The 21,473-nt window shown below is 45.1% G+C and overlaps 1 protein-coding gene across 4 annotated transcripts in view; it reads left to right on the forward strand.

Annotated features, from left to right (window-relative positions):
* The window catches only part of NEDD4L (NEDD4 like E3 ubiquitin protein ligase), a 370,632-nt gene that overhangs the window by 101,469 nt on the left and 247,690 nt on the right, over positions 1–21,473 (forward strand). For all 4 annotated transcript variants that reach the window (XM_042239245.1, XM_027960942.2, XM_027960943.2 and 1 more), the window contains one exon: positions 19,019–19,092. In XM_042239245.1, the coding sequence (XP_042095179.1) occupies positions 19,019–19,092 (74 nt within the window). The remainder of the gene's footprint in view (positions 1–19,018; positions 19,093–21,473) is intronic.

The following is a 21,473-nucleotide window of genomic DNA, read 5'->3' on the forward strand; positions in this document are numbered from 1 at the left end:
GTTCATGAAATTTTCCAGGCAAGAATACTGGAGTGGGTTCCCATTTCCTCCTCCAGGGGATCTTCCCAACCCAGGGATCCAACCCAGGTTTCCTGCACTGCAGGCGGATGCTTTACCATCTGAGCCACCAGAGAAGCCCTAGGTTTACATTTAAATCCTCACTGACTCCTTTTAACAAGCAAATAATGAAGCGTTGTAAAGTCTAAAAGAAAACTCATCTTTCTTGAAAAAAATGATCTAATACTTCTATTCAGTATTTAGCATCAGAAAGAATCTTAAGGCCCATGGTGGGGAGGGGGTGGAAATGGACTGGAAATTCCGGGTTGGTAGATGCGAACTATTACATTTAACAACAAGGTCCTACTGTATAGCACCACAGGGAATTATATCTAATCTCCTGAGATAAACCATAATGGAAAAGAATATTTTTAAATGTATATATGAATATATATGTATATATAATGTACATACATTATATATATTATGTATGTATTAATGTACAATTAATATATACAATTAATTTTTTATTGTATATATGTGTATCACTGAGTCACTCTGTTGTACAACAGAGATTGGCACAGCGCTGTAAATCAACTGCGCTTCAATAATAGGGAAAAAAAAAAGAGCTTTACCCAGATAAACTGCATAAATTACCATACCCAGTAAAGTTTCATGTCTCACTATAAAGTTTAAGAGAAACATTTACAGATGCCCATTTCTTTTCCCTTCAAGAAAACAAATTCACAATTTCCACAGTGTTCCTAAATTTTAAATCTGTGCATTTTTCTAAAATTTTTTTCCCCAAACCAACATCTCCGTTTAAGAAAATCTATCAGGCCAATGTAGTGGCTCCTACAGGAAAGTTCACACCCCTGAGGTCTGAACAGAATCCTCCTAGAAAGAAGTAAACTAGGGCAAACACATTAGCATTGAAATCCTAGTGGAAGAATCTCAACGTCTGTCAAACTGCTGTGACTCCGGATGAATCCACAGATTTAAAAATACCCCAGAGGATAAAACATCTACCTGCAATGCAGGAGACTGGGGTTCACTCCCTGGGTTGGGAAGATTCCCTGGGGAAGGAAATGGCAACCTACTCCAGTATTCTTGCCTGGACAATCCCATGGACAGAGGAGCCTGGTGGGCTACAGTCCACAGGGTTGCAAAGAGTCGGACACGACTGAGTGACTGACTTCACTTCACAAATGCCCCAGGAAGGTAAAACACCCTCCCCCTGGAGGAAAGTCTTACCAAGAGGCATTAATTCCTTACCTGCAAGCCTTCTTTAATGATTAGGCGAATATACTAAACATTAAGGGTGAGATAAAGCTGGAAACCTCAAGGGCACCGGTGGTTCTGGAGAGCTTGTGGAAGTGCTGGCTGCCCTCGAGGGTAACTTTCCACTGCCTGCTGACTGCGAAGAGGAGAGTGGCTTTAGTTCACTCCCTGCAAAGTGCAGCCCAGGTCGGGCCCCTCGAAGGCGCCCTGGTGCCACCTCCTGTCCCATCACGGCTGCTGCGGAACCTGCCCCCCAGACACTGCCTTTCAGACTCTCAGAGCCCCACACCTCACCTCTGCAAGGAGCATCATGACTGAGACCCAGAGAACTTCACAGTCAATGCCCCTCCTGGATAAACGCTTAGAGGGACACTCTGTCTTAAATGCCCCCCCCCCCCCAGTTTTAAACATCCCCCCACCCCAGCACATGGTATATCTTAGTTCTCCAACCAGGGATCGAATTCCATGCCCCTTGCACTGGGAGTTGTTCAGTCACTAAAGTCTTGTCTACTGGAAAGACCATAGCTTTGACTAGATGGACCTTTGTCGGCATAGTGATGTCTCTGCTTTTCAATATGCTGTCTAGGTTGCTCATAGCTTTTCTTCCAAGGAGCAAGCATCTTCTAATTTCATGGCTGCAGTCACCATCTGCAGTGACTTTGGAGCCCAAGAAAATAAAGTCTGTCACTGTTTCCATTGTTTCCCCATCTATTTCCCATAAAGTGATGGGACCGGATGCCATGATCTTTGTTTTTTGAATGCTGAGTTTTAAGCCGGCTTTTTCACTCTCCTCTTTAACTTTCCTCAAGAGGCTCTTTAGTTCCTCTTCACTTTCTGCCATAAGGCTAGTGTCATCTGCATATCTGAGGTTACTGATATTTCTCCCGGCAATCTTGATTCCAGCTTGTGCTTCTTCCAGCCCAGTGTTTCTTGTGATGTACTCTGCATAGAAGTTAAATAAGCAGGGTGACAATATACAGCCTTGACGTACTCCTTTCCCAATTTGGATCCAGTCTGTTGTTCCATGTCTAGTTCTAACTGTTGCTTCCTGACCTGCATACAGATTTCTCAAGAGGCAGGTCAAGTGGTCTGGTATTCCCATCTCTTTCAGAATTTTCCACAGTTGATTGTGATCCACACAGTCAAAGGCTTTGGCATAGTCAGTAAAGCAGAAGTAGATGTTTTTCTGGAACTCTTTTGCTTTTTTGATGATCCAGCGGATGTTGGCAATTTGATCTCTGGTTCCTCTGCCTTTTCTAAATCCAGCTTGTACATCTGGAAGTTCAAGGTTTACATACTGTTGAGGTCTGGCTTGGAGAATTTTGAGCATTACTTTGCTAGCATGTGAGATGAGTGCAATTGTGCAGTAGTTTGAGCATTCTTTGGCATTGCCCTTCTTTGGTATTGGAATGAAAACTGACTTTTTCCAGTCCTGTGGCCACTGCTGAGTTTTCCAACTTTGCTAGCATATTGAGTGCAGCACTTTCACAGCATCATCTTTTAGGATTTGAAAGAGCTCAACTGGAATTCCATCACCTCCACTAGCTTTGTTCCTAGCGATGCTTCCTCAGGCCTGCTTGACTTTGCGTTCCAGGATGTCTGGCTCTAGGTGAGTGATATATTGACTGTCAAACCAAGTGCAAGGTGCTTGGTGTTAAAATTAAATATTAATTTCAAGTATAGAAAGAAATAGCGTCAAATAGAAATAGATCGATCAAGTGAATGAAATCTGTGTTGTGTGACGGGCGTGGGGTCAGGGCGGGGTGGGAGGGAGGGGACATAGGTCGACTGATAGCTGATTCACGCTGTTGTAAAGCAGAAACTAACACATTGTAAAGCAACTATCCAATTAAAAATTTAAAAAAAAAGAAAACTGTTAGAAAGAAATGGACCTGAGATACAGGTCTTAAGAAAGGCTTCAAGTCCAAGAGAAGTTCCCTAAAATGAAAACGTTGTACGCACATGGCCCTCGCCTTACATAACCATCTCCATGGAAACTGAGCTCACTTCTGTGTAGTGAGCCCGGCCTGTTTGTTTGATGGATTCATTAGAACCTTCTGCTGCTCTCAGATAAAACTCTGTTTCTGAGCCCGAGGATTGGGGATGAGGAGGAAAATAGGGGATTGTGTGTTGAAACCACAGGGCCTGAACCAGGTGACAATCACACCACTTAACTTTTAACACCCGCTGAGTCCCAGCTCTCAGTCGGGAACCAGGAGGCTGCAGTTGGCCAGATGTTCAGAAGCTGCTGCCGGTGTAACAGCCAAATGTTATTCACCATACCCAGCTATCCATCAAATATTTATGAGGGCCTGTGTTTCCGATGATCTTCAGATATATGGAGAGGTGTGAATGTGTATATTTGAAGGTAGAAAAACAAATGAAAGCAAGGTTGAACTTCATACTGAAATTTCTTCCCTCCTATATTATGTGAAATCCACATTAGGACCATTTGAAAGTAATCAAACTTCATAAAATATTACTGTAAAAGGAATAAATATTTTAAGATGTATTTCACGTGGTGTTTCAGAGAACCAGCACCCTAACACCATCTAGCCTCCTGCAGCTGTCTGAAAAACAGCTTCCTGAACCTTCTTATTTTCTTTTGAAAGCGCTATGTTGGAAGTAACATCCATTTGTGATTTTCGTTCTGGCATTACTTCGCTCTCTCTTTTTTTGAAGCAGCACAGACTCATGTGGTAGTTGAGATTATTTCGTAGTTTGAAAAAGCTAGGGAACTTGACTTTGCTATCTTTACAAAAAAAATCAAAGTTAGCACTGATTTAAAAATAATCTTATGTATTTTTAGGAGGAAACTGGAAAAAATAATTTAGCACAATTCTGATAAGCTCTGAAATAGCATTTTTCAGAGTTGCTATCTCATTAATGACTTACTGATATGAGTTATGTCCTTGTAATAAAGTGGCATTGCTGGGTAATGAGGCTCAGCTGAAATGTGAAATCTGATAACACATATTTGCACATTTTAAGGAAGCCCAGCTATTAGAAGCAATGGTTCTGCCTGACGTGAGATCAGTTCAGCCAGCATGTTTGCCTCCTTTTAAAAGTGAAGCTTCAGTGACCCTGAAGGTGTTGTCTCAGGTGTCCTGATTCCTCACAGGTAAATTATAGGTGAGCATCCCTCAGGGTGTGGTGCTGGCTTTTAGCCTCAGATGGTGTTAGAAGGGGAGGGAGGCAGGAGGTATTGCCTTTGGCCCTGACAGTTACACAAGTGCCATTAACCTTGTACCCTTCCAGGATCCCTTGGTTGATGCCTGCAGCTCTCCAGACTTGGTGGCACCGGGTCCCGTGGCTTCTTGGAGAGTTTCAGACTGGACAGCCTAGTTCTATGGGCAGCTTCTCCCTGGGCGAGATCTGCCTTGACGCTCCCTTTGCAGCTGGAGAGTTTTCTCTTCCTCGTTGTTTGAGTTAAGCTTTTCCTGCAGCATCCAAGTTAACTCTGGCTACTCCTTGAATCAGTGACCTCCTGCCCTCTTACCTGGCTTTTCCCTTGTGTTACTTCTTGGAATGATTCTGAGACCAGCCTGTTGTAGAAGTGTTGCCATTCTTCATAAAGGGATTTTAAACATCACACATAGAGCCAGTCATAGCCGCCATCAATCCTTTGTGGAGTAAGAACAACAAATAGGACCCGCCCCCCCCCCCCCCCCAAAAAAAAAGAGATACTGTTTACAAATGCTCTCAGTTCCTTTCTTTTATCTTTAAATCGTGTTTATTAGTTTGGCCCGTCCTGGGTCTTCCTTGCTGCGCTGGGCTCCCTCTAGTTCTGATGGCGAGTGGGGGCTACTCTCTAGCTCTGGAGCACAGGCTCAGCAGCTGTGGTGCAAGCGCTTAGTTGCTCCATGGCCGGTGGGATCTTCCCTAGTCAGGGACCGAACCCGGGTCCCCTGTATTGGAAGGTGATTCTTAGCCACTGGACCACCAGGGAACTCCTCCATTCATTTCTAATGGTTATTTCATTCATAATGTTTTGAGTCTGGCTGAGAGTTAGGACGCATCCAGATGTATCAACAGTCTTGTGTTTCCCTGTGAGGTGGATGGGATTGTAATTCTTAGTCCTGGATTTTGTCTTAGAGAAGTTATACATGTACATGCTTCAGGTGGTGTGTGATCTAGCATAAATCTCAGATGAGTTTTTGGGCCCCCCGTATGCCGGTCTCAAATAGCCAAGTCTCAGAGCTGGGAAGAGAAGCCGGGGACCAACCGCTTCCTTTGCTTCCTCCCTGGTGGTCCTTCTGGCAGTGGTCCCGTCTTTGCTGTCTCTCTGGCACTAACTGGCCAGCTCTCAGCCTTGGGAGGCCCCCTGCTCCGTATCTGACTAGGATTAATGGGCAGAAGTTCCTCTCTCATCGAGGTGCATCTGCCTTCCTGCAGCTTTCACTCCTGGGGTCAGGGTTTGTCTTCATAATACAAGGACTTGGTTTCTGCCAACCCTCCGCCTTCCTGAGAAAGAATCTGCTCTTTTTTTTTTTTTTTTTTTTAAAGGGGGGCATGTTAAGCATTTGTAAGTCTTCCTATGGTGTTCATTTATTAACTATCCTGGGTACTTAAAAACAATTTTTTGAGTTGTTAATCTATGTAAGTGGTTTTAAATTAAAAGCGTAAAGAAGGCCGAGCAGTAAGATGTGTGTCTGTCCTGTTTCTCTCCTTATACCCCTGTCCCTAACCATCTAATTTCTGTCCTCAGAGTCAGCCAGTGGTACCATTTTCCGATGTCCTTGCAGAGTTTATGACACATGAACACATCGTTCACATGTGTCCCCTTTCTCTGTAAAGAATGGCATCACCCTGTGTATTCTCCGCTTAGTCGTTTCATGTGAGACCACATCTTGGATTTTCAAATCTATACCTAGAGTGTATCCTCGTTCTTATGGTTGTTCAGTGCTCTAGCACATAGATTTTGTCCTGTTTACTTAAAAAAAGAAACTAAGCAACCACCTTCCTCCCAAGTCATGCCTCTTGGGTTTGCATGTACCGCTGGCCTAGGGCACAGGGTGCAGACAGTCCCTGCTCAGGACCTGGACTAATGCATGGGTTTACACTGTCACAGAGGTGAGTCATACTGCACCGAAGACAAACCCCCTAGGATCCCCCTGCTGCACTTGTGACGCTCTCCCATCCTGTTTCTTCCATCCTGCGCTCTGCATTGACTTAAGCAGCTAAGCACACACAGCGCTCACCGCCATAAAACTCCATCCTTTGAGCTTTGGCCTCGTCACCCATTCTGATGAAATCCTTTGGATTCTGATCCTATCCTGTGACCTTTCATCTGGCTATGTGTATCAGCTGCAAATTGCATTAGCCTGCTGTCAGTATCCTCCTCCAAATTTTCCTGGCTCATGATGTGGCCCAGAGTGGAGCTAATCGTAAGAGCCCCCTGACATAAGCCCTGGGGGCCCCCTAGACTTTTCCAGTGATTAGGCTCTGGATAGGAGTGAGCAGCAGGATGCAACTCAGCCCCACCCTTACTTTAGCATCAGTTCACCTTCCCGCCATCATCTTGTCTAGAAGAATACAGAGTGTTCTGGTTGAAGGCTGGCCAGGGTCCATGTTCACCAGTATGCAGCGTGCCCTTGAACTTTTTGCCTTCTCAGAAAAGGGAATAAGCGTGCATGTGTCTTATATTCTTAGCAAACCTCCACTGGAGATTGTTCTTTTCTAAATGTCCAGAAAATATTTAGCGGTTCACTCTAGAATTTCAGATAAATATCACTGATTCATTCCCCCTGGAAACATCAGGGATGCCCAGCTCTTTGCTAGAGTCTAGGACAGTCCTGAGCAAGCGGAGAGGGTGGCTCATATCTCTCTGGCCTTGGGTGGCTGCCTGTGGACCATTCTTGTTACTTCCCAAGCTCTGTCTAGCCTCTGCTCTGCAAGAGCACCATCCTTGGCCATGATGTTGTTCAGCTGCTCAGCCATATCTGACTCTCTGTGACCTCATGGACTATAGCTCGCCAGGCTCCTCTCTCCTCCACTATCTCCTGGAGTTTGCTCATATTCATGTCCATTGAGTCAGTGATGCCATCTAACCATCTCTCGCTGCCCCATTCTCCTTTTGCCTTCAGTCTTTCCTGGCATTGGCCATTATAGCTAAGTTTAAAAAGCCAGCAACAAAAACGGCGAGAGGAGAAATGTAGGTCCTGTGGGGACTTATTGCAGGGGTGACTTACAGAGTCTTGGAAATCTGGAAGGACATGTTCAGAAAATGTGATATTTAAGTTGACACCTAAAGACAAGTAAGGAGGAGATCTGAGCAAAAATAGCAGCAAATTGGTGGAGCTGGTGGAGGGAGGAACTGCCATCAGCCCAGTCTGTATAATTTATAATGTGATTCATAACTTCTTTCAACGCTGGGAACTTTGCCCGTCTCTTTCTGAAATGACCAGCAGTTTCTCTCAGTTTCTCATGATGGGATGGGGACTTGGTGGAACCAGGTTTGCAGAGCCTGATGTCCTCGTTGCCACCGCCATGCCTCTGTTTCAGGACTCTGGGTCTCCTAGTTGTTTTCCAACACAGACAGGCTGACTCCATGTAATCAGGAAGGGTTCGCACAAGAAGGCTTCTAATTGTAGCCCAAGAGTGGACAGTTATTTTTATTAAACTCTTCAGACTTCTCTAGGAATTAGGAATAGTTACCTTGTGAGGATTTTTCTGGTGGCCAATAAAGTTATTGTGGGACCAAACCAAGAAATGATCTGCAAATATGTGGCCAAAGAGATTGGGAACGTCCACAGTTCCAGTGGCGGTGATTCGGGTGCTATCTCCGTGAGTCAGAGCTGGAATCTGGTCACCCGCCGTGGAGGGGAAACCTTCTGAGTTGTGTGTAGTCAGGGCAGCCTGGGAGGGCAGCCAGGGGATGGGCCATCTGGAGCACAGGAGATCGAAGCCCAGAGGGGTTTCTGTTTGGGGCTGCTCTTTGAAGGCCTGTCCTGGAGCTTGAGTACTTCAGAGGTAGTGGCAGGGTCAGCCTATTGCAGAGATGAGCACAACCCGTGTTGGGATCTTCAAACTAAGCCCTGTTCTGAGGTCACACTCGTTACTGTCTGAGGTCACTTGACTAATTGTAGGCAAGAACTGATGCTTTCAAACTATGGTGCTGGAGAAGAAAGGAGATCAAACCAGTCCATCTTAAAGGAAATCAACTCTAAAGATTCATTGTAAGAACTGATGCTGAAGCTGAAGCTCCGCTGCTTTGGCCACCTGATGCAAAGAGCTGACTCATTGGAGAAGACCCTGATGCTGGGAAAGATTGAAGGCAGGAGGAGAAGTGGGGCAACAGGGGATGAGATGGTTGGATGGCATCACCAACTCAATGGACATGAGTTTGAGCAAACTCCTGGATCTAGTGAAGAACAGGGAAGCCTGGCATGCTGTAGTCCATGGGGTCTCAAAGAGTCGAACACGACTTAACAACTGAACAACAGCAAAGCAAGTTGAACAGATGCAAATTAGAGTCAAAATACCAGCCCCATGTCTTCAAATCCATGCAACAGGCCATTTTTTCACAATAAAATCTTAACAGGCAACACTGGATTTTTTAAAATCAGCTTTGCTCCTATGTGCCCTTGTCAAGTTGCTGGGAGCTCTTGGGCTCTCTGACATGAGTCCTGCCTCCCATCGTATTTGGTGAGGGTCTGATATGGGGTCACGGGGTTCACCTGGGGATTGTCTTCTTGGGGACTCTTGGGAGTCTCTGCCTCCTGAAACCCAAACCTTCTGCCAGTTCCTGCTGGCCAAGCTACACACTCCACGCAGAAATCCAGACTTTATTGTGAGAGGTCAGGTATGACTACCGTGAAAAATAGAGAACTTTAGGGAATTCGCTGGTGGTCCACGGGTTAGGACTTCGTGCTCTCACTGCCGAGGTTGCAAGTTCAAGATCTGATTGGGAAGCTAAGATCCTGCAAGCCATGTGGTGCAGCCAGAAAAAGTGTATAGAATTATTTTTAAAATATGTGTATTGTTGTTCAGTTGTTCAGTCATGTTTGACTCTCTGAGACCCCATGGACTGCAGCATGCCAGGCTTCCCTGTCCTTCACCATCTCCTGGAGCTTGCTCAAACTCATGTCCATTGAGTTTGTGATGCCATCCAACCATCTCATCCTTGGTTGTCCCCTTCTGCCTTCAATCTTTCCCAGCAGCAGGGTGTTTTCTAATGAGTCAGTTCTTCGCATCAGGCGGCCAAAGTATTGGAGCTTCAGCATCAGTCCTTCCAGTGAATATTCAGGGTTGATTTCCTTTAGGATTGACTGGTTTGATCTCCCTGCAGTCCAGAGGACTCTCAAGAGTCTTCTCTAACACCACGGTTCAAAAGCATCAATTCTTCGGCACTCAGCCTTCTTCTTTTTTTTTTTTTTTGATACAAATATGTATATTTTATATATATATATAATTTTAGATTTGGAGCTATGAGTTTTGGCTTTCAACAAAGTGCAATTGTTTATTATCATTTTTAGAACTAGAAACACAAGATAATTCTTCTCTTAGCAATCTGGAAGGAATTTAAAAATGTTTCCTGTCTTATGATTAAGTTTGGAACAAAAAGACCATTGATAACTGGATTCTTTGAAGACCTTTTACATGGAGTTTTACCAAGTCTCTCTGGTGAAAAGAGAATTTTTAATTAGTGTAGGCGAGTGACTGCACCCTTTAAGAGGGACTCTCGCCAGCACCTTCATCCCCTGGATGCTGCTCACGGGCACCTTCCTCGCCTCCCCCCGTCATCACTGAATTACTGCGGATTCTTGGCATTTGAGGATTTAACATTTCTAACTGAGAGCCAGTGTAAAAACCTATCCACAAGTTTGCATTCTTGCTGAGGCTTGCATTTGAGTCATGCTAGCTAGGAGGCCCATGGAAATGCACGTCACTAGGCCTGTCCCTGACCTTGGCTTGCTGCCCACTGCTGCTGACTCCTCAGCCTGGCAGTGACCCCTGAGGCCATCTGCTCCCTCATCTCTTCTTCAGGATGGATTTTCTAGGTGAAACGATGTGCAATAGTGATGACTATAAAGGAACTTGGGGTGACCACTGGAAATGCCAGAAGTCACAGACATCCAGTGCTGTCACTGAATGAAAAAAATGCAATGCCAGCACTTTTAAGGGCATAATAGTCAAAACAGCATTTGGTGAGGGGGGTGGAAAGGAGGGTATGAGACAGACTTGCGTTCATCAAGCCATGCAGAACTGGGTGGAGAAGTGACAGAACCCGTGTGCGTGCTCGAATGCAGCTCTAGTGCCGTTTGTCTCCTGCGACAGCGTTCCTTTTCTGGAGCAGGTGATGTGGTTGCAGCCAGTCTGCCCAAATGTAACTGTTTCCAGACTTCCCTCCCACGGGCTTGCCATCTCCTTTGCCTGCAGGGCATCCCTGGGACCTGGATGGCTCCCTCTAGGGTGGCCCGCCACCCCGACTCACCCACTGTTTTCAGTCCCAACCAGCCTTTTGTCTGTGTTCCAGGGTGTCCATAATTCCCTTAAAGGGACCGAGAAGCCCTGTTGGAGTTCTACCTTCTTTTCTTGCCTCCCAAATACATTTTCTGTGACTATTTTGCAAGACTTGCAACCTTGCTATGATTCTGGCCTCATCAGCTAAAACTCCCAGATCTTCAGCACACTGGCTGTGAAATCACCATCGCTGCTATGCCTCTATGTATGTAACGATTTTTTAAATGTCTCGAAGCAGAAAGACCATGCTAATACTCCATAGTATTTGCTTTCTTAGTCTTCATGGCTCTTAATTGATAAGCATGTAATTTGCATGCTGGTCTTTCATCTTTCAAAAGAGATCTTGACCCTGGAACGTGTGATGACCACAGTGCCTCTCTCATTTCCGGATAGCTGCGTCCCATAGTTTAACTCTTCTGCTGTGTTCTAAGTTGTAATTTTAAGGTGAAGTCGCAAGTCGCTCAGTCGTGTCCGACTCTTTGTGACCCCATGGACTGTAACCTACTAGGCTTCTCTGTCCGTGGGATTCTCCAGGCAAGAATACTGGTGTGGATTGCCGTTTCCTTCTCCAGGGGAATCTTCCCGACCCAGGGATTGAACCCGGGTCTCCCGCATTGGAGGCAGATGCTTTAACCTCTGAGCCACCAGGGAAGCAGTTGTAATTAGGGTAAGAATAGCAGCCCCTTCCTCCCTCCCATCCTCCTTTCCTATCTTCCCTGTCACAGGACATCACTCAGATGCTGCTCCCTTCTTGCCCTCTATGTGCCCTTAGAGCAGCACCATCCTGTAGAACTTTCAGTGATTATGGAAACGTTCTCTGTGCTGTCCAGTACAGTAGCCACTAGACATATGGGACTGTTGAGCACTTAAAATGTGGTTAGTGTCGCCAAGAAACTGGATTCTAACTGATTTTAATTACACTTAAAATAGCTTTTTATAGCTAGTGGCAGCCATATTAGACAGTGCAGCCATGAGGTTTGGTTGAGAATATGACTGTCTAACAAGAAAAAAAAAAAAAGGCAACAGTGATTTATGACTCATGGCAGTAGCCTTTACTTCTTTCTCTTGTATTGAGACATTGTCCCAATTACTGGAAAATCTCAGTTTAGCAAGGAGATAAATTAGACAAATTAGATAAATTAGATAAATCCCACTGTTGCCTGGGATTCTCCCTGCGTGTTAATTCTCTATTGCTGTGTAACAGATTATCCCCAAATTTAGCATCTTAAAACAATAAGGATTATTAGCTCATAGTTTCTGTGCATCCAGAGATCAAAAATGGCTAAGCTGGGTGCCTCTGACTCATGCCTTGCTGGCATATAAGATCTGCCATGAGGTTGCGGTCATGAAGTCAGCCAGGAGGGCTGTCATCTCAGGGCTTAACTGGGGCTGGAGGACCCCCTTCCAAGAAGGTTCATTCACGTGGCTGTCGGCAGGAGCCCTCCTTTCCTCCCTGCAGGGACCTCTCCTCTCCTCTCAGGCGTCTTGAGGGTCCTCACCGCATGGCAGTGTCTGGTTTCCCCTGAATGAATGATCTCAGAGAGAGAGTGAGCCACAGTGCTTTTTATGACACAATCTTCAAAATTACACACTATTATCTCCCCCATAGTCTTATTAGAAAGACGTGGCTAAGTCCAACCCCTTGCCAGGGAGAGGAATGAAGCCCTCCCTCTTCAAGGAATTTCAAGAGTTTGTGGACCTATTTTAAAGCCATACAACATAATTTCTGAAAGTCAGTCACCTTGTGCGTTCAAATTGCTGCTGCTCTGGAGGGCCATCCTTTTCACTTCTTCCCATTTGTTGGGTAGAAGAATGGCTGTAATCTAGTAAAAGTTAAGAAATTGAGATTGTGCAAGATCCAGTGTTTCTGCAGCTTTTTCCACAACTGATATCCTTGGGACTTCTGCTTGTTCCATATGTTATGTATCGGGGTGACGCCGGTGAACAGCTACCACGGATAGTCTTGTGGGTCAGGGCTGTTTGCTGTCTCTTTATCATGTGAGCTTGAGCTGGACGTGTAGTCTTGGGGCTGAGCTGCTCTTGTCTTCCGTCCTCTACCTTTGTTCTCATCACACATGTCTCTCGCCTCTGCGCCAGCCCTGTATCCTGGGCGTATTCAGGTGCGTGTGTGTCTAACCCCACAGTTGACTGCTGGGCCCCGAGCAGCAGAGAAGATTGTCTTCTCAGTTTTGTGCGCCTCCTTTCTGCTAGCAAAATGCCTTGAAGATGAATCACTCAGCACATCTCTTTTTTGTTGAGTTTGTCATTAGGTCAAAGTGGAGAGCACACAGGGAGAGAGAGAGAAAAGTTACTAGCGCTGTGAGATCAGGGAACCCCTCAAGAGAGTGAATAGGGGAATAGGTTTAGGGGTCAGGAACTGGGGTAGAAAGGAGGTAGAGAAGACAGGATATAGCAAGAGCTGGCAATGATGAGAATGTGGGGTGTTGGGCCCGTGCAGGTTTCCAAAAATATACGGAACAGGATCTTGGCTCCTAGTTGGGGCAAGAGCCAGGTGGAAATGGAGAGATTAACGGTATCTTCCGGGTATCAGGCACTATGTGGACACTTCCCGCATGTTGTCTTATTTTTTAAGGCAACTAAAGTTAGTTGATGTATATATAACTTAGATACTTGAGCGGTACAAAATTATCAATTATCTCTCTTAATCTAGAGTGTTTACCGCAAGTGTTAATAATAACTAGAACTACAAATATACTGTAGAATCTGGAAGGTAAAGACATAAATTAATTCAGGGGAGAACAATCAAGAGGTACACTGGTGCCAGACTTCCTCGTCCACATGGACAGCCAGTGTGTATGATACGTGGGGTCACAGTGGATCCCTGTGGATTCAGACCACTGTTTCGAAACCCAGATACCACCTTTTTGGGGTGGGAATCATTTGCCATTGTTAAGAATTGGGAATAAAATAGGAAATAAAGTATTAAAGTTCACCTTCTCAAGGCAGATTCATAGGAGAAAAGGTCAATTCTAGTGTCTTGTGTTGAGTTGGACTTGAGATTTATTTTTACCAAAGGAACCACTTTGATAGATGATGTATTTAAGAGGTTTTATGGGTGGGCATGGGAATCTGGTCACCACTTACACATAGTTTATATGAGCAGGCTACTGAGTTGTTCATGGCAAATAGATGGAGAGACGGTGGAAACAATGGCTGAGTTGTTGTTGTTGTTGTTTTTTGGCTCCAAAATCACTGTAGATGGTGACTGCAGCCATGAAATTAAAAGATACTTACTCCTTGGAAGGAAAGTTATGACTAACCTAGATAGCATATTCAAAAGCAGAGACATTACTTTGCCAACAAAGGTCCTTCTAGTCAAAGCTATGGTTTTTCCAGTAGTCCTGTTTGATTGTGAGAGTTGGACTATAAAGAAAGCTGAGCCCTGAAGAATTGATGCTTTCGAACTGTGGTGTTGGAGAAGACTCTTGAGAGTCCCTTGGACTGCAAGGAGATCCAACCAGTCCATCCTAAAGGAGATCAGTCCTGAGTGTTCATCGGAAGGACTGATGCTGAAGCTGAAACTCTAGTACTTTGGCCACCTGATGCGAAGAACTGACTCATTTGAAAAGACCCTGATGCTGGGAAAGATTGAGGGCAGGAGGAGAAGGGGAGGACAGAGGATGAGGTGGTTGGATGGCATCACTGACTCAATGGACATAAATTTGGGTAAACTCTGGGAGTTGGAGATGGGCAGGGAGGCCTGGTGTGCTGTGGTTCATGGGGTCGCAAAGAGTTGGACATGACTGAGCGACTGAACTGAACTGAATTGTAAACAACTGACTTACAAAATGAGCCTTCAGAATACCATCCATTTTATGGTTCGAGCGCCTTATCTTGTTTAATGTCTTGGTGAAGAATTAGAAAATTAAGTGGGAAGGAGAAATACACGTCAAGTGCAGAGAATCATCCTTGTTACCAAATAACAATGCAGGACAGTTGATTAATAGAATGGGGGGAACCCTCAAAGTCATGGGAGAGTCTGGGTTATCTGGCCTCACGCAATCCATATCCAGGTAGTATTTGCATTGTCATAATCCACCTTAGGTCAATATTTGATTCTGGGGAGTCATAACCAGGGACTAAAATGTCACGCATGGATTTTATGAAAGTAATAAAATGCTTCAGAGAGTGTAGCTGCTTGGCGTGGGGTCCACTGCATCTGATAAATGAGTCATATACCTGGTCATGTGTTTCCTTGCAGAGTGGTGATGGCTGCTTATCTGTGTGCACCTTGTTATTGAAAGGAAGCAAAGATAAGCTTTTACTGAATGTCTGAAACCCGTGCGTAAAAAACTACTTTTTTTAAGAGTAGCATTTTCTTTCCTGCTTTCCTGCTCTTAACCTTCAGGGCGAAGTGAAATTTCCTGCAACCACAGCTTGTAAATAGGAAGTGCGCAATAAAGGCCCTCTCCCCTTTTATCTCCCAGCTGTTGATTCCATATTACATGAGAACTCTTTTCATTTCCTCCAGATAGACACCTCTGTGCCTTTGCAAGTTAGCTAAAATACATGTAGCTGTGTTTTCTTGGAACAAAGGTTTCTTCATTTCAGAAATACGGAAACCTGTATTCCTAAGCCTGTGATTTTAAATTTTCTGTTCTTCCCCCTTTTGTATTTTCTGAAGTTTCTACAAAAATGTAGTTTCCAAACAAAAATATTTAATGTTTCAAAAGGGAAAAAATGCAAATAAGCAAAAAGAAGTTATCCATTATCCAGAGATGATCATTCTTATCATCACCCTTTCTAGGGCTTTGCGTGTGCCTGTATATATAGTTAATATTTATTTTAAAATGCAACTGTATTGTGAGGGCAGGCTAACTGCTAAAGCAACCTGCAGCTTTCAGTGAGAATAAGCTATGCAAGACTGTTTGCGCTTCACTGCCTGGGAAGGGTCAGTAGGTGAAGGTGGAAGGGGCAGAGTGAGGCAGGAGAGTCGCCCCTTCTTGGCTTTCAAAATTTTCTGTTGGGCAGCGGAAGGGGGACGAGATTCGAGGTGGGTGAGTGGGAGGGTCTTACCGACCTTGTCTGGAAAATACAGCAGTCATTTCTGCCCACGTCTCATTGGCCAGAACTTAGTCACATGACCGCACCCAACTGCAAGGTGTGCTGGGAAATGTAGTCTATTTGCCGGTCCTAGTCGAAAGGGGAAGCCGCGTGTTCAAATATGTGCTGGTCTCTAAGTTGTGTAAAACGTTTTGTAACTTTCTTAAAAAAAAAAAAAAAAAAGGCAGTTTATTTTGAACATGATTTTGTGGGCAAAGTCTGGTCCCCTCTCCATCTCCATGGTATGTGAAACCCCAGTCTCTCTTTCCAGATCTCCTTATAATTGGTCTCCCTGCTCCTGGTCTTGGTCCCCTGAAGTGACTGTCCCCCAGCAACTGAAGGGATCTTTAAAAAACTGAAGCCAAATGTTGTCACTGTCCTGCTTGAAACTTTCCAAAGATGGTTGCAGTTATGCCCCCCACCCCCCACGAGGCTGGCCCGCCACACTCTGACCCCACCGGCCATGCTGCCCCCGCCCCCGCAGCCTCTCCCCTTGGGCTTGTCCTCTGAGGCGATGGGAGCTGCCAGCGCCTCTGCCTGAGTCCCCCACAGCCCACCACCTGCTGTCTTCTTCAGCTTTCAGCTCAGATGGCACCTCTCCAGCTACCAGTCATACATAGATCTCCTCCCTCCCTCCCTCCATGTGGTTGCTTTTTTTTTTTTAACTGTGCTCTTGTAGACCAAGCAGTCACCACCATCAGAAAACATCTGGCTGTTTGTTTGGATTTGCTTGTACCCCAGCTCTCTGTTCCCTAGACTGTGGGTTCCTTTAAGTGGGGGGAGCTTCATTTTGCTCCCATCTCTATCCCGAGGTAATGAGTCTGGCCTATGGCTGCTTCATACATACTTGTGGGATGAATGAAGATCCTGACAGAGCGCACACATTTTTAATGACAGTACTATAGCCCGCTGCATGGAATTTCCATGAATATTTAAATGCCTACTTTTGTGTCTTTTACATAAATGCTTTGATGGCTCTTATCCAGTGTTTTTGGGATTTTGGTACACGTATCTGTGTGTATTTTCTTAGGATTGATTCCTAGGTGAGAATTTGTTTACTGAATCAGTGTATGTGCAAAAGTCTAATGTGTTCAGAGCCTCTGGATGTGTTTCTCCACGTGGTTGAGCCCGCTCTCAGCACTGAAATGTGGGCAGGGTAGGGTAGAGGTTCTGTCTGTCTTCATGGCTGAATCCCTAAATCTTAGAACAGTTGTTCATCCTTACTGAATGAATACATCAGTTTTCATAAAAAATTCTAAGTATCCCTTAATTTAAGCTTATTTTTGTTCATTTATTTGTAGAAATGTTCTCTGATTTTTAAAATGTATGTTTTTGCAGAGTAGGTCTGTCCAGTGTAAGAACATCCACCCAATGTTAAACCCAAGGGCACTGCTGTTAGCAGGGCTCATCTTATTCCTTAGAACCCAGACAAGGTTCCATTGAGCCCCCTATGGAGTTGGTGGAAAGTCCAGGACTCTGTTCAGGATTTTCCAAAACCCCAAAGGATGTGCAATGGGGGATTTCTAACCAGAACCCTTGTCTTCTCCTCTGTGCCTGTGACTGACTGGATCTTGGTTTCCATCACGCTGTCCCTTCTTTATTGCCCCCACATCAGCCACAGGTGCATAACTAGGTGAGCTGCTCTGAGCTGGTCTTTGGAAGGAGCTACTGCTTTGCAGACCCTTCCTCCTCCTCCCCCCTCTCACAGGTCCTTTCACCCTCCTGCTGCTACATCACACATCTGCTTCAGCCAGCCTGCAGGACTGGCCTGGAGGTGAAGCGCTTTCCTTTAATGGTATCCATCCTCTGGGGGTTCCAGCTGACATCGCCCCTATGCACAGTGGTGTTGGGGAGAATTGCTGATTTGCAGGGTATGTTATTGGTAGAGGATGGCAGAGTTGAGATGGGGGAGGCAAGGTGATAGAAAAAATATGTGGACAAGGGTTCAGCACCCTTCTCCCATATTTTATTTCACCCTGCCTTCATCTCCTTTGGCATGACAGAACCTACAGGTCACTCAAGGGTTTCTTTCCCTCACCTATGTCTTCTCTAAACACATTAGGCAGACAAATTTCGTATTACTTTTCTCTAGCCCCTCTGCACGTGGGTCCCCAAGGGCTCCATCCAGAGCCATTTTTCGTTCTCACTCTTCTTGGATAACTTCTCATACATCTTGAGCTCTCCCTGCCAAACTCTACACTGAAAACTCCCAAGTATCTAGCCAAGACTAGGTGTCTCTCCTATTTATCTATTTAGTCATCTTCCCCCCCACCCCCACCATCTGGTTGTTTCATATGGCACCTGGAATTCAACTGAATCCTCTATTTCAATTTATGTTAAGACTTAGTGACCGAAACCAGAAACCTGAGGGTTATCCTGGCTTTCGTCTTCCGCTCCCTGTAAGCCATCCCATCTGTCCCGAATGTCTTAGCCGCAGACTCGCCCTTCTCCTGTCGTGGCCCCGCCGCATGGCCCTGTGCTGTCTCTGTGCTCACCCCTCTCAATAGACCACCAGCATGTTCAAGCCCAAGGCTCAATGCCCACTGCCTGGGAGCTGCTTAGAAAACATTGGAATGAATGGATAAGCGGGTGGATGAATGAATGAATGGCTTCTGAGATGGTTTGGGGTCATTTCCATTTGGGATGATGCTTTTTCTTTCTTTTTACTGGCATGAGACCTTATTTTTGCTTGCCAGCGCTGACATTTTGAAACTGTAATTTTGAGAAGAGATTTGTACCATGTGAAATTCCTCTCTCAGCCCTCACACGCATGTATACCAACTTCAAAGGAGGAATTATTTATTAAATTCATGGCATCTTGTTGCCCTTGGGCGTTCATCTCAGTGGTTTCGTGTGTGCGGCTGTGTTCCTGCTACAGCTGGGAAATATGTCCTATCGATGGTAGAAATAATTGATCTGCATGACCTAGTTTGAATTAAACTTGTGCTTAATTAACTTGGTTGCTGTAAATGTCGAGGGTTGTAGGACATCCACTTGCTTATTCAATCTTTGCAGTATATTCTAAGGGTTGTAGGATTTCAGAGCAGGAATAGTGCCTGTGGGATTTAGTCTAAGGAAGGATCGATCACCCATTGCTTTGTTCCAGATCCCACCACTAGACTGAAGAGGAATCATTGACTTTGTGTATTGGGTAAGAAAATGATGGATCAAAAGTCTGTTTTTTAATCTATTTTTTTCCCCCTTCCAACAGGGAGAGTCCCGTATTCTCAGAGTGAAGGTTGTTTCTGGAATCGATCTCGCCAAGAAGGACATCTTCGGAGCCAGGTATGTCTGCTTTGTTGTTATGTAGGTTTCTGGAGTTTAAGCAAAAACTTTTCAAATTCAGGCATCCTTGGGAATCACCTGGAGGGAGGGGGGCGGCTTCTTAAAGCAGAGATTGCTGCCCCCCTCCACCAGTTTCTGACTGAGTAGGCAATGCAGATACAACTGGTTCAGGGTCCACATTCTTGCAGGGGTATAGACCTTGGTCTCAGCTGGGCTGGCTTGGCCTTCCCATGGGTTTAATGAGGAAATTAGATTCAGATGTTTCTGTTTTTCTGCAGCAGAAAAATAAGTTTGAGAATGTGTTTGTGTTCACTTTAGTATATTCCTCTTGGGGGGTGTGTGTGTGTGCTTTTTCTTCATCAGCTCTAGCTGAGGGAAACAAAGGATCATTTTGTTCCTGGGAGAACTGGGTATTTTTCTGACATGTGTAATTTTGGAATTAAGAGGTTGGGTGACTCCTGTGGCATTTACAGAAGCACTGGCAGCCTGATCATTCGGGGTGTCTCAGCTTTTTAGTTCTGGGTGTTGCACCTGGTATTCCTGTATTTTTCAGTCAGCCCTGTTGACTCTCGACAGTGTGTTGCCATAAGTTGTAAGACCTGGGAGCAGAGTGAGGATTATAGCTGCTGGGAGCTAGAATTTGAACCAGATTTCAAAGAAGAAAGCCCTTTTGAACTTTCGGCCTCAAGGTTACTGCAGAAGTTGATCTAATTTATCTTCCCTGTCTAATGGAAACAGGAAAGGTCAATGCTTAAATCCTGAAGGGCTGCCAGTGGTCTGCCACATATGCCAGTGGTGCTGAAATGGATTGCTGGCCCTTCTCAGGACACCCTCTTCATGTTGGGTACCCCATGGGGTTGAACCACGAGGGCCATGCTGGCCGCTAGCGTCCCCTCGTCGAAACCCGGGCTCATCGTCTGTGTCCCCAGGACGGTGGCCCATGGTGATGCTTGGGCCTCAGGGCCTCAGCCTGACCCTGGGGACACTGCGTGACGAGGCTCATTCTGTCCAGCTCAGCTCGTCCTCCCACACCTCACTGATGCCCCTGACTGCCGTTGGTCAGACCTCTTCTCTGTGCTGTCCTGTTACCAGGCCTGCTCTTTTTCATCCAATACTGACTCGTTTATTAGGCTGCTCTGGGTCTTAATTGCGGAATGCGGGATCTTTTTTCAGTTGCAGCGTGTGGGGCCTTTAGTTGTGGCGTGAAAACTCTTTGAATTGCGGCATGTGGAATCTAGTTCCCTGAACAGGGATTGAACCCGGGGCGCCCGCACTGGGAGCTTGGAGCTTAGCTACTGGATCCCCAGGGAAGTCGCACCATGCCTGCTCTGAGTTTTATTTAGCAAAGAAATCACTAAGCTACTAATGACTTGCACCTGGCGAAATGACCATCAAGAAATCCAGGTATACCTCACTTTATTGCACTTCCCAGAGTACTGTTTTTTTTTTTTTTTTTTTTTTAACAAATGGAAGGTTTGTGGCAACTGTGTTGTCAGACGATGGTTGACATTGCTTTTTAAGCAAGAACGTATTTTTTAATTAAGGTACTTACACTTTAAAAAAAAAGAGTGCTATTGCACATCCAACAGACTATAAATAACTAATATATGGACTGTTTATAACTATTGCACATCTAAAGACTAAAAGTAGCTATGTGATACGTCATGGGAAGCCGAGTTTGTGTGGCTCAGTGTATGATGATATTTGCTTTATTGTGGGGCCCTGAAACAGATGCTGCAGTATCGCCTATAAATAAATAAAACTGATGCATGTTCAGTATTGGGGAAATATTTTTTAAAAATCTCTCATGCTTCAGTGTGCCCAGATGACTGACTGAGGGTTAGCTTTCTGAGTCGTCTCACCAGGAAACAATGCGCTCTGGGGCGCTGCCGCCAGCCTGAGCTCCAGGTGCTGGGCGGGGAGACGGATCTCACCTGCAGCTTTTCTCATTTGACTGCGAAGCCCCCTGAGCGGCTTACCAGATGCCTGAACCAATGCTCTAACGTTTCACTTTCCTCTTACTAAACGAGACATTTATTGGAGACAGAGGCTTCTTACTTTTTATCATCTTTCTTCTACTACTTAACAGGCACCAGCACCAAGAACAGAACTGGGCCGGTTGGTTTTTCACATTCCACATTTGCACACTGACTAGTAGATTGTGTTTTATGTCAAAAAAAAAAAAAAAGAAAAATGCCTATCATTCTCGCTGACTCTGCATCAAATGTTAGGGTTTGGAAGGAAGAGGCTGGATTTGGAAAATTTCAGTCACTTTTCCTTAAATTCATTTTCATTTTGTTTTATCCAAAACTCTTTATAAAAAAAAAAAATTGAAATGGATTCAGATTATGTTTTTCAGCCTGTTCAGAAGATCTGAGGTT

This window comes from Ovis aries, chromosome 23 (genome assembly GCF_016772045.2).
Source record: "Ovis aries strain OAR_USU_Benz2616 breed Rambouillet chromosome 23, ARS-UI_Ramb_v3.0, whole genome shotgun sequence".
NCBI classification, from domain to species: domain Eukaryota; kingdom Metazoa; phylum Chordata; class Mammalia; order Artiodactyla; family Bovidae; genus Ovis; species Ovis aries.